The sequence below is a fragment of the Ovis aries genome, chromosome 24 (genome assembly GCF_016772045.2).
Source record: "Ovis aries strain OAR_USU_Benz2616 breed Rambouillet chromosome 24, ARS-UI_Ramb_v3.0, whole genome shotgun sequence".
NCBI lineage: Eukaryota > Metazoa > Chordata > Mammalia > Artiodactyla > Bovidae > Ovis > Ovis aries.
This window is the reverse complement of record NC_056077.1, coordinates 23117424-23129857: the sequence shown is the minus strand read 5'-3', so window position 1 is coordinate 23129857 and position 12434 is coordinate 23117424. Positions and strand designations below refer to the sequence as shown.

The 12434-nt window shown below is 43.5% G+C and overlaps 1 protein-coding gene across 4 annotated transcripts in view; it reads left to right on the top strand.

Moving 5' to 3' along the window:
• Positions 1-12434, top strand: part of ARHGAP17 (Rho GTPase activating protein 17) — a 100015-nt gene that overhangs the window by 78356 nt on the left and 9225 nt on the right. For 2 of the 4 annotated variants that reach the window (XM_027961628.3, XM_027961624.3), the window contains 2 exons: positions 1469-1632; positions 7548-8147. In XM_027961628.3, the coding sequence (XP_027817429.1) occupies positions 1469-1632; positions 7548-8147 (764 nt within the window). Of the gene's footprint in view, positions 1-1468; positions 1633-7547; positions 8148-9257; positions 9306-11047; positions 11097-12434 lie in introns of those variants that run through there. The other 2 variants (XM_060406209.1, XM_060406208.1) reach the window with 2 other exon arrangements.

Genomic DNA, 12434 nt, shown 5'->3' with positions numbered 1-12434 from the left:
TGAGTATAAAGTAGAAAATGATGGTAGATTTTCTTTGGAGGCTCTTTCGTTACTTCACCTTTTGATTAGCCACCTGGAGTGGAGTGTGAATTTATAGCAGCTTTAAGGAAAAACACCTTTGACCTGGAGACCTTTACTGAATTGGCGTGAATTCAGTTCTCCACTCTGACCTGGGCAGATGACCACGAGAGGCCACTTGAGGTGGTATGTTGGGTGGTTCAGAGCTGGTGGCTGCTATAAAAGATGAGCCCCTCTTGTACATGCTAACATTTTTATTGTATTTGGTCTACCTCGGCCACCTATAAAGCACTGAACAGTCACATATCAAGTAAAATAAAAGATAAAACAAGGATGGCCTGTGGATCGTGCACTTTTTTCCTGCCCAGAGGTGGCTTTACCTTGGGGGAGCTCCCTCAGGTCTTCTCCTTTGGCGGGGAGAGACTGTTTGTCATGTGCAAAGCATAATGAGATGAGAATTTCATTAAATTCTCATATCTGAACTCTGAGGGCTCTGTGCATTCCTACATTCCTTTCTACCACCATAATTGAAGGAAATATACTTCCTAGTTAAACATAACGAAGGCTTCAAACTCCCTGGTGCTTCAAACACACATTGTAAGCTCCACCTTGGCCTGTCCATAACTGCTGCCACACAGGTATTCATTTGGGCCTAAATCTTTTGCTTGGAGAAAAAGTCTTAGCAGACTCACACATTTTCGTTTACCTGAAGCGTTCAATTTGTTTTAATCAGGCAAAATATTTTATTTAAGACAAATTAGTCTTCACCGCAGGACAAATAGGATCTCTGTCATCAATTTGCTGTTTGTTTTTTGTGCTCTGTGGATATCTTGGGGTACATCTCATCAGTGGCATTTACCTTGACAACTGTAGCTGTGAGGTTCAGTATACAAAGTTCTGAGCCAGGGATTAGTGGAACCTCAGGTCTGATCTCTACGCCACTGTTAACCCACCCTGGACCTTGAGTAATCATTTAGCCTCTCAGAGTTTCTCTTTCCTGCAGGCCAGATTATTGATAATATTTGAGCACTTGATCATTTAGCATAGCATTAGCGTTTTGCTACTGCATTTGCTTAGTTTTGTCCAACGTGTATGTCAAAATGGCATTATTTTGAAGTCCAAAAACCCTTTCATGTCTTTAAATGTTGCCCAATTTAAGTACAGGCTCATTAGAACTTGAAATTTCTTATCGATTGCTGCAAAATGGCCTCGTGATTTTTAAGTGACAGAGTAGTTGGAAGACCATCTGGTGTCATGAATCTCAAAATCTGTGGTCCTGACTGGCACCAAATAGATACCAGCTTCAGAGACCCTGAGTGAGCTATTTAAAAATTCAGACCGCCTCCTTGCCTGCCATGGGGAAAACTAGTGGGAATCCCGTACTTTATAGCATCTTTAGCTTTTCTGGTTGGGGATGCTTGACATCTAACGTGGCTTCTGCTCCCCGTAGTCCTCCAAAGCCCAAGGACTCTGCAGCTGCCCCTGCGCCCGGGAGGAACAGCAGTCAGGCAGCCCCCGGCCCAAGCCAGGCCCAGGCAGCTGCCGGCTCCCATCAGCTCTCTGTGGGCCCTGCGCACAATTCCGCCGGTCCGAGCCCTCACACCGTGCGCCGAGGTGAGTCCCCGCTGCCTTCACTCGTGCTCTTGGGGAGGGACACGCACACCTCCCTGGGTCAGCGTAGTGGTCAGGCTGAGAAGCTCTCCGGCTGATGGTTCCACATCTGTTGTAAAGTGGCAAGCAGAAATACCAGTCGTTAAGGGGAAGAATCCTTAAGGGAAGTAGAAAAATGGGGAGCAGGCGAGCAGACCTTTCAGAATATGTTTGAGCTACCAAGCCTGAGAGACAGTCGTTTCTCCAGAAATGCTCCCCGTTTTCCAGGAACCTGGTATTCCAAGCCCTCGCTCTGTTTTCGGAACCACAGCCTCTGTCCCAGCCAGGCTTCCTGGGCCTGGAGCCCCCAGGCTCTCTGGACTGGGCTCTGGGCCTCTGGGTCCCCATCCCCGTGTAATCTGACCTGCTCCCGCCTGTGCCGCTGTGGTCCTCACCTCCGCAGGCAGGGACATGGCTTGTTGTTTTTTTTTTTTAATGAAAAGTTCTTTAAATTCTGTAGTGCTTTACAGTTTTTCAAAAGTTTTGCACACGTGATTTCATATAATCCCGTAATAACGCCCCCTTTTCTCCGTACCCCTTTCTTGCCCCTGCCCGCATCCCTCTCCCTAGTGGTAACCACTGGTTGGTTCTGTGTATCTTTGAGTCTGCTGCTTTTGTTCTGTTCACCACTCCATTGTATCTTAGATTCCACGTAGAAGAGATACCATACAGGATTTGTCTTTCTGACCTATTTTGCTCAGCATAATGCCCGTCAGGACGGGGATGGCTTTAAGCCACAAAGCTGAGTGCATCATCCTGGCTGGAACTCTCCATACCTTCCATGCAGACCTCCCACCAGGCACCCTGCATGGCCTGGCCATGTGGTCTAGGTTGGGCCCTCTGAGCCCAGCTCTTCCCCGTCCCCTTACTGACTTCAGCCTCACTGGTCCACTCTCTGTTCCTCAGATACACTAAGCTTATTCCCTCTTTAGAGCTTCTGCACATGTGATCTCTTCCAGAACATTCTGTCCCACATCTTCACATGGTTCCTTCTTTTTTATTTTATTGGAGTAGGAGCACATGAGATCTACCCTCTTAAATATTTGTGTATAATAGATAGTACTGCACTCTTCAGTGCATAATACAATCCTGTACTATAGGCACAGTGATATACAAGAGATCTCCAGAAGCTACCTAACATGATTGATACCTTATGCCTGTTGAATACCAGCTCTCCATCACTCCCCATCTTTACTCCTGCCCCCAGCCCCTGGCAAATCCCATCCCACTCCTGGTCCCAAGAGTTTGACTATTCTTGATACCTCATGTAAGTTGAATCAGAATCTGTCCTGTGATTAGCTTGTTTCACTTCGCATCATGTCTTTAAGGCTCATCTGTGCTGTTATATGTGACAGAATTTCCTACTTTTTGATGCTAAATAATATTCCATTTTCTGTATATACCAACTTTAAAAATCCAGTCATCCCTTCTCAGTGTAGTAGGAAAAAAATTTGGAAGTAAGTTTTGATGTATAGTATAGAAGATGCAATGAAGTATAGGACATCCATATCCAATATACTGAATACTAAATTTAAAAAATCAGGAGCCTCTTAAAGGGCTGATATCCTGTTCATCATAAAATTGAGATAAAAATTAATTGTACTAAGAAATACCTTTTCACCTCCTCAGTAAAAATGACCATTTTTCTGTAAAGAAAAAAAGAATCCAGTTATCCATCAATGGGCAATAGATTGTTTCCACATCCTGGCTATTGTGAATCATGCTTCAGTGGACATGGATGTACAAACAGTCTCTTCAAAATCCTGATTTCAGTTCTTTTGGGTAAATACTCAGAAGTGAGATTCTTGAATCAATGTGGTAGTTTTATTTTTAAATTTTTTAGGAGACTCCATTCTGTTTTCCATAATGGCTATACCTCTCTCCATTCCCACCAATAATGTATAAGAGTTCCAGTTTTTCCATATTCTCACCAACGCTTGTTGTCTCTTGTTTTTTTGATATCAGCCATTCTAACAGGTGTGAGGTAATATGTCGTTTTGGTATTGATTTGCATTTTCCTGATTGTTACAATGTTGAGCACCTTTTCATATGTCTTTTGGCCATTTTTATGTCATCTTTAGAGAAATGCCTATTCAAGTCTTGAGTCTATTTTAAAATCAGGTTATTACTTATATTGCTGTTGAGTTGTAGGAGTTCTTTTTATATCTGGGGAATTAACACCTTTGCAGATACATGATTTTGACATTTTTCTCCCATTCTGTAAGTTGCCTTTTCATTCTGTCAGCTGTTTCTTTAGTTGCTTTACCAGAGCTTAGTGGTTTGATATAATCCCACACATCTATTTTTGCTTTTGTTGCCTATGCATTTGATGTCATATCCATGAAACCACTGCCAACAGCAGTGTTATGAAGCTTTCCCCTTGTGTTTTCTTCAAAGAGTTTTACAGTTTCAGGTCTTGCATTTAAGTCTTCTATCCATTTTGAGTTGACCTCTGTGTTTCGTGTAAGATAAGGGTGCCATTTTGTTCTTTCACCTGTGAGTATCCAGTTTTGCCAGCATCGTCTGTTGAAAAAACTATCCTTTTTCCATTGTGTATTCTTGGTACCCTGTTGAAGATCAGTTGGTGGTACAGATACAGAGTTACTTCTGTGCTGTCTGTTCCCTCCATGCTTCAGGCCTCAGCTCAAAGACCTCCCCAGTGACCCTCGCTGACCACCCAGTCTGAGCTGAGGACCACCGCTCACACAAGCCATTCTCTTATCACACCACTCTGTTTCTTTCAGAGCCTTTTTCTCCATCTGGAATTCTTTAATTTGTCTTTTAACGTATTGCTAGTCTCCCCTCGTAGCTCACAGAACTGGGATTTGGCCTGTCTCACGCACTCCTATATTCCTAGTCCTGGTCCCGTGCCTGTTACAGAGAGGATACTCAAATATGTATGGTCTGGGAGTTAGAGAAGCTTGAACGATTCAGATCTTGGGATGATTTTGCTCTCCTCCCACCATCTGGGACATTTGGCAATGTCTGGAGACTTCTTGCTTGTCACAGCCAGGGAGGGGAGCGGTATTGGCATCTAGTGTGTGGAGGACCAAGATGCTGATAAACATCCTACCATGTGCGAGACAGCCCCCCGCAACACAGAACCATTTAGCTCCACATGTCGGTAATGCTGAGGCTGAGAAACTGGTCTACAAAGAGACATGGTTCACTGAAAATGTTTCTAAAGTCAATTAAATTCCATGTGAACCAGGGCGCTCTATGTCTTAATTCCAAACTGCATTTATTGGAGTATGGATGATCTTCAATATAAAATGACATATATTTTTTAATATTAAATTTGATATAACTATAGACTTGAAGGAGAGTTCCAGAGATAGTGTAGAACATGTGCACATAGTCGTCACTGAACCTCTCTTAAATTTTTATATTTTTATAGAACAACTATAGGCATCAGGAAATAACACTGAAATGGTCTTATTAGCTAAACTTCAGGCTTTGACCACATTTCCCCAGTTTTTCCAGTACAGTTCTCTTTCTGTCCCAGTATCAATCCAGAATCCCACATTGCAGTTATTTTTTTAAGGTGTACAGTGTGATGATTTAATACATATATACACTGGGAAGTTATTACCACAATCACAAGAGGTTAATATCCAAGATATATAAGAAACTCATACAGTTCAATAGCAAAACAGAATATCCCATTTAAAAATGGGCAAAGAGTATATTTCTGGGTTCATTTTCTTGTATTATCATCTCTGTAACCAGGACTGGGGAAACAGAATAAATAACAGTTTTGCTATTAAAAAACCTTACAGAGGCTCTCCTGTAAGCCACCGTCATCTTTGTCTGCATCCTAACTGATGCTTGAGGGAAGTTAGGTCTTTTCTTCCTGGATTCCAGGTATAGCCCTGGAATCGAGGTTGAGATTCCTTCATAGCCCCTTCAGGAGTTTTTCCTGCATCATAGATCTCAGGTTTCCTCACAAGAAGAGTCTGAGCCTTTGCGCACCGTCCACCTACCCTGACTCAGCCTTCCAGCACCTGCATGGTGGGCTTAGACGAGGCCTGCCTTCCTCCCAGCCTGGCCTCCATGCTGGACTTGGACCTTGTCATGCTGCTGTCATGCTTTCTCTCCTGATTCCCTCTACACCCTTAAATGTCAGGAATGATCTTTTAATCAGCATGGATTTGTAGTTAATATTGTTTGGAACAGAATGCTGGAAATTTTTCTTTTTAAGTTGCTTATGATAACCAGAGTGCAGCTAATGTTCCAGATTCCTTTGTCAGTGGGTTGGTTGTTTCTTATGGGAAAAGATCTTCTTATTTCCAAGGTCAAAAGTTCTATCAGGCCAGCAGAGCAGACTTTATTCCTTTTTTATTCCTGAATTCTGGACCTTATGAGCAGGGAGCTAGGCAGTGTAGGAAGGAAGAAGAGAGAGAAAAAGAGTCCAAGGAGGCCACAGGACATGGTGTGAGCCTCTGCTCTGCTCTGCTCTGTACTGGCTGTGTGAACTTTTACAAACACTTGACCTCTCTGAGCCTCGGTTTTCGGCACATGAAATGGATATGATAATGCCTGTCTTACAGTGAGCTTATGAGACTTAAATGAGACAGTCTATGTAAAGGGCCTAACTTGGTGCCAGTCACGTATTAGGTGAATGATACACCTTCATTTCTTCCCTTTGTTTCCCTCTTCCTTTCTTGCAGGATTAGAAGGATCTCAGCAGAATTTGAAAAAAATGCTAAAGTTCTCCTTTCCACCCATTTCTCCCAACACCACACCAGCTCCAGACTTGTTTTTTTCTCCTACCCTGCCATCCTTGGTACTAAATTCCCACCCCCAGTCATACTGATCTCAGCTGATGTAGGGAGTAGAGTGATGAAATTCAACTCTTGAAACTGAATCCAAGGCGATCATCCAGATTTATACTTTTATCTAGAATATATGTATTAGCACAGATGATTCTGGAATTTGTAGAATTTCTGTTAATAATTAAAAAATATCATGCCCTCTAGGAGATTATATCTCAGGGCAAGGGGTCCATGATTACATACAGGTGGCCCAGTCATGCTTAGAGACCCCCTTAGCTGTTCTTGGAGAAGGAAATGGCAACCCACTCCAGTATTCTTGCCTGGAAAATTCCGTGGATGGAGAAGCCTGGCAGGCTATAGTCCATGGGGTCGCAGAGAGTCAGTGCTTGACTTCGTATAAGTGGGTCAGTCTCTGTTAACTGAGTTTTCTAATCATTCAGCTTTTTAAATGACAGGTTTTTAAAGACCTATATGTGTACAATGTACTTTTTTAAAAAAATAGCCTTTTTATTTTGGAATAATTTTAGATTTACAGAAAAGTTACAAAGGTAGTCCCAGTTCCGGTGCACTTCTCACTCACTTTCCCCTATGGCTAACATCTCCCATCACCAGGGTACTTTATCACGGCTGTGAAACCAACTCTGGTACGTTACTACTAACCAAACTCTGTATTTTGTTCAGATCTCACCAGTTTTTCCTCTACTGGCCCTTTTTTTGACCCCAGCTTGTCCCCTCCCTCACCCCCCAGGACAGCATGCAGCATTTAGTCAACATCACCTCTCCTTACCGTTTTCTAGACTGATAGTTTCTTAGTCTTCCCTTAGTTTTCCATGGCCTAGACAGTTCTGGGGAGTCCTGGCATTTTGAAGACAGCCTGTCAGTTTGCGATTGTCAGATGCTTTTCTCATGGTTAGGCTCAGACTGTGGGGTTGGGCGAGGAGGACGACGGAGGTGGGTTGCCCCTGGCTGACATGGGGTTGGGAGTGGGGGCAGGTCCGGATCTCAACCTGGCTTACCTGGTGAGGTTAAGCTCGATACCCTGGTCCAGGGGGCGTTGGCCATCCCAGCACTCCGCTTCCTGAGAGATGTTTTTCCTTTGCGCAGCTGTTAAAAAACCTGCTCCAGCACCCCCAAAACCAGGAAACCCGCCTCCCGGCCATCCCGGGGGCCAGAGTTCTCCAGGAGCATCTCAGCACCCACCCAGCCTGTCGCCAAAGCCGTCCACCCGCAGCCCTTCTCCCCCGACCCAGCCCCCAGGCCAGGCCCCGGGCCAGCCCTGCACCACCTCGCAGCTCTCGGCGCCACGGAGGTACTCCAGCAGCCTGCCTCCGATCCAAGCCCCCAGCCACCCGCCGCCGCAGCCCCCGACGCAGGCCGCCTCGCCATCGGCGCTCACCAAGCCTGGCAGCCAGGGCCCACCGGCGCCCGGGGCGCCCGGTGAGCCTGGACTCGAGCAGTCGTCCCACACCCCTCCCCAGACTCCGACGCCCCCCAGCACTCCGCCCCTCGGAAAACAGAACCCCGGCCAGGCGGTGAGTAACCCCGAGACCGCACAGCCACACGCGGGAACCTTACCGAGACCGAGACCAGTACCAAAGCCAAGGAACCGGCCCAACGTGCCCCCGCCCCCTCATCCTCCCGGCGCGCACGCCGGGGATGGCAACCTCAGCATCGCAGCTCCCACCGCCTCCAAAATAGTCACAGGTAAGTGGGAAAAGGATTCAGACAGTTCCCTGTGCCAACTCTGCCTTGCTTTTTTACTATTCTCCTTCATTTAGGCTTCGATTTTACATCAGGGGTTTGCAAACCAGGACTGCGGGCCAAATCTGGCCCCCGGCTTGTTTTTATAAATAAAGCCTTCCATTTGTTGACATGTTCTTTCTAGCCACTTCTGTGCTAAAACAGTAGAGTTGTGTCGTCCTTTGGAAAGTCGTGTACTCCCAGAGCCTTCCGAGTTACTACCTGGCCCTCAGGTTTGCCAGCCCCTGATGTACAGGGTCACTATGTTTGAGAACCATCTCTATTTACATTTTCTAGGTATAAACGACCTAGTCCAGGTGGAAGGTATTGTTCACCTCGAGCATGATATTCGTTTCTTAGTGAACTCCTCGTTAAAATGCTTGTTTTCTTTTTAATAGTAATTTAGAGTAAGTGAAGCATTTCAGGTATAATCTTTAAAAATATGTTTTGTGCTAACCTGGATGCTCTCAGCAGGGAGATTTGAGACGCATGAGAATCCCAGCCTTTAATGGCAAAGAACAGAAGAATCGAGGTTTCCTTTTAATTCTATGGAAACCTGTTTTAGGTGTTGATGATTGTACAGATTTTACCTCTCTCATGGGATATTTTTTATTGGCAGTCTGGATCATGACCGTTCATTTAGTTGTGATTTTTTTAAAATTTCCATCCCAAGTGCTCTAATTTACTGTTTAAGGATGAGATGGATGGATTTTTTTTAAATGTTTTTAAAAATGGTAATTAGGAGCTTTGAATAATTTCTTAGAACAGCCTAGTTTTACGTTTTCCTAAGTGGAACTGTTTTTAGAGAAGTAGCTGAAATATACCTCTGGGCCCTCCAGTCATGCTGAATGACATCTCTGCTAAAAAGGAGCAAAGGATACATCCCACCCTAAGTGATGAGGGTTAACCGACTAGTCTCTCTCTTGATAACTTCCCCCCCCCCCCCAGGAATATATTGCGTGATTTGCATGTGTTATAAATTGTGAGCTTTTTTTTTCTGATGACACCTCAGCTTTTATTTAAAAAACAAAAACAAAGCCACATTGGTTTGTTTGTTTGTTTGTTTCCCAATAGATGCCCTTCCTAGCGCCCTCACAGGTGGGGAAGGTTTCCAGGAGTAAGGTCTGTAACCCTCCCCAAGCAGCTTGCCCGCAGCCCCAAATGCTCCTGCTTAGCCATGTTTTGTATACGTGCTTTTGACTTTGTGCTCAAGAGCAGCCATCCGACCCCCTGCCATCCATTCTCTAGTGGGTAGACATCACTCTTGTTTATATCAGAAGCACTTTGAGCTGCAGTGCTCCCAAATTCGAGATGTAGGTGTCAATAGATCTCAAGCCCAATTTCAAGCTGCTCAGATAAGAATACTAAGAAATGTTTCCTTTCTTTCTGGTAAGCTTTTCCCAAGCGTCTGCTCTGCTCAGCGTGATTTCCCTGTCATTGATTGGCTCCTCAGCATCCAACCAAAGAGAACTGGGGTGCAGTTAGCCCAGAAAATGGTGTCCCTTATGTCTTGAGCTTTAATTTTTAATTAACTGCATGGAGCTTCTTAATTCGGTGTTTGAAATTCTCAGGATCCCCCATCCCCTCCGAAAAAATTCTTTCTCCAAAGATCCCACACTAAATTTCTTTGCATTCTGGCATGCTTACATTTTGCTTTCTTAAACCACATGAGCTTTTTGAAAGGTACTGTGAGGCTCATCTGAATCTAGCCTTTAGGTCCACGCTTGGACGGCGTAAGGCTCTCATTGTGTGTGCAACTCAGTTCTACTCAGCTGATCTGAGCCTTAAGCCTTCAGTGGGCTACTTAGAGTTTTCCCAGCTTTGGCCTGAGGAAGACTTTCTGTAAAAACCAGAATCGGAAAACAAGAACTCAATCTTTACAACCAGTGGAGGGCTCAGGTCTTATTCCACCTTCCTAACTCCTGGGTAATGAACCCAGAAGTCTGCAGTTACCCAGCTGGGTGCGGAAGTCACAGAGTGAAAAGACTAAACCCTAATTAAGGCTGAGCCTTTTAGCACTTTAATTCTTGTGACACATCAGAATTTTATATCCAGATCTTCCCTTTTCTTTGGAGGAAAGACTACCATCAGAATTGTATCTGCTCTTCAATACCATTGTTATCCAGGTGTTTTTATTCCAGAAACTTATTTTATTGATGTGCTATGACACTGTGATGTTCTGTACTTTAACAACTGTCAGATAAGTGAAATTTGATATTATAAATACTTTTCCTAGGATATTAGCTAAATATTGTAAAATCAATCTGTACTTTGAATTCTCCTAACTCAAGAAATTCCAGGTCACCATATCTTTGTCTTAAAGAATTAATGTTTAGTTTCTTCAAATCCCCTGAATTGCCATTAGAAGTACATAAAAGGCCAGCATTTAGAATTTATGAATATGCTTGTGTTGATCATGCTGCTGTTAACCAATCTGGAATACAGTCATTGGGTTTTTCAAGAAGAAGAAAATGTTGTAACTTCCCTAGACAGGCAGTCCTTTATTATGAAATCATGTTTTCACTTCAAAAAACTCTAGACAGACGAATTCCTGAAAACAGGTTATTCGCTGAGAGCATTTAATCTTAAAACCTGATTTATGGCCTGGGGATTAAGATAAGCTCTCAGGGGAGATTACTGATACCAAACAGGTTTGGCAGTCAATTTCTTGCAGCTCAGCACCAGAGGAAGGAGGAATTCTGCTGTCATTCTGAATCTCTTCTTAACTGTTACTCTAGAAAGCAGTAAGAAGAAAGAAGAGCAGTAGGATTTTAGCTTTGCAAGGAAAAGAGTTTACATCTTGCTGTTTTTAAAGTAATAGATTTTAGAGTGTTCTAATCTAAACATTTCATTAAATAATTTAGATGTATGACCTGCCATATTCAGTAAGAACTGAAATTGGAATATTTAATGGTAAGGAAAAGGCACCTGATTGGCCAAAGCATTGTCGCTCCTTGATGATCATGTTTGCGCACTAATGCCTGATGTTAACCGTTCACTCTAACCCTGCCTGCTCGCACCCCCACTAACAGTGCATGTACTAAGGGAGGCTGGCTTTGTTCATGCTTGCTGCCAAGTACTCTGAGTACTGTGTTCACACACCCGCGTCACCGGGCTGGCCTTGTCACCTCCTCAACTCCTAGTCTTTTCTGTACCGGGCAGGCTTGAGAGGTAGTGAAAAAACACACTAGAATCAGACCTGTCTGAATCTGAATTTCAGCTTTCTGTGTAACGACAGCCCCGCATCACCTGGATCTGTAAAATGGTGACATTTGCAAGAGTAACTATCCAAGGCGTTACAGCAGATACAATAAGAAAAGGATCCTACAGTTCTTAATATACAGGGGGTCTGAGTCAGTGGTAGCTATTTATTACAACTTTTATCGAGAAAAAATAGATAATCAGAGTTAGGTATTAGATTCGTATGTCACCATTTTAAAGACTCACATGCCCAGATCCAGACAGGTCAGATCTGGAGCCCAGGCGTCCGTATTTTGATCCCAATGTGCCACTTGGTAGTGGGTTGAAAAGACAGTGCTCTGGACTAGAAGATATAGATATATATTTTTTTAATTGGAGTATAATTGCTTTACAATGTGGTGTTAGTTTCTGCTGTACAAGAGCATGAATCGATTATATGTAGACGTATATCCCCTCTGTCTTGAGCCTCCCTTCCACCATCCACCACCCCTGTAGGTCATCAGAGAGCCCTGAGCGGAGCTCCCTGTGCAGGAATGGAGTAGAAGATATTCTTAATTTAGTGAGCCTGAAAGTTAATTTAGTAAATCATTCATCCACTGCACAGTGGTAGAACGAGTCGCAATAGTAGTCATCCAACACTCGACATTTTGCTGGTTCTCATAGCTTTTGCTTTTTAAAATTAAGCATTTTTTTAATAGCACGTAAGTAACGTATTGGGACTTCCCTTGTGGTCCAGTGGTTGAGAATTCACCTTCCAATGTAGGGGGTGCAGGTTCGATCCCTGGCTGGGGAGCTAAGATGCCATAGGCCTTGTGGCCAAAAAACCAAAACACAAAACAAGCAATATTGTAACAAATTCAATAAAAACCATAAAAATGGTCCACAGTAAAAAAAAAAAAAAAAAAAAAAAAACTTTTCAAAAAAGTAATATATTTAAAAAATAAATAAATATGGATGCTAAAGCAAATTGGGAAATTAGAAGCAATAAGAAATCACTCTTCCATAATTGAAGAAGTCCACTATTCATATTTTATTTTTTCCTTCTAGTTT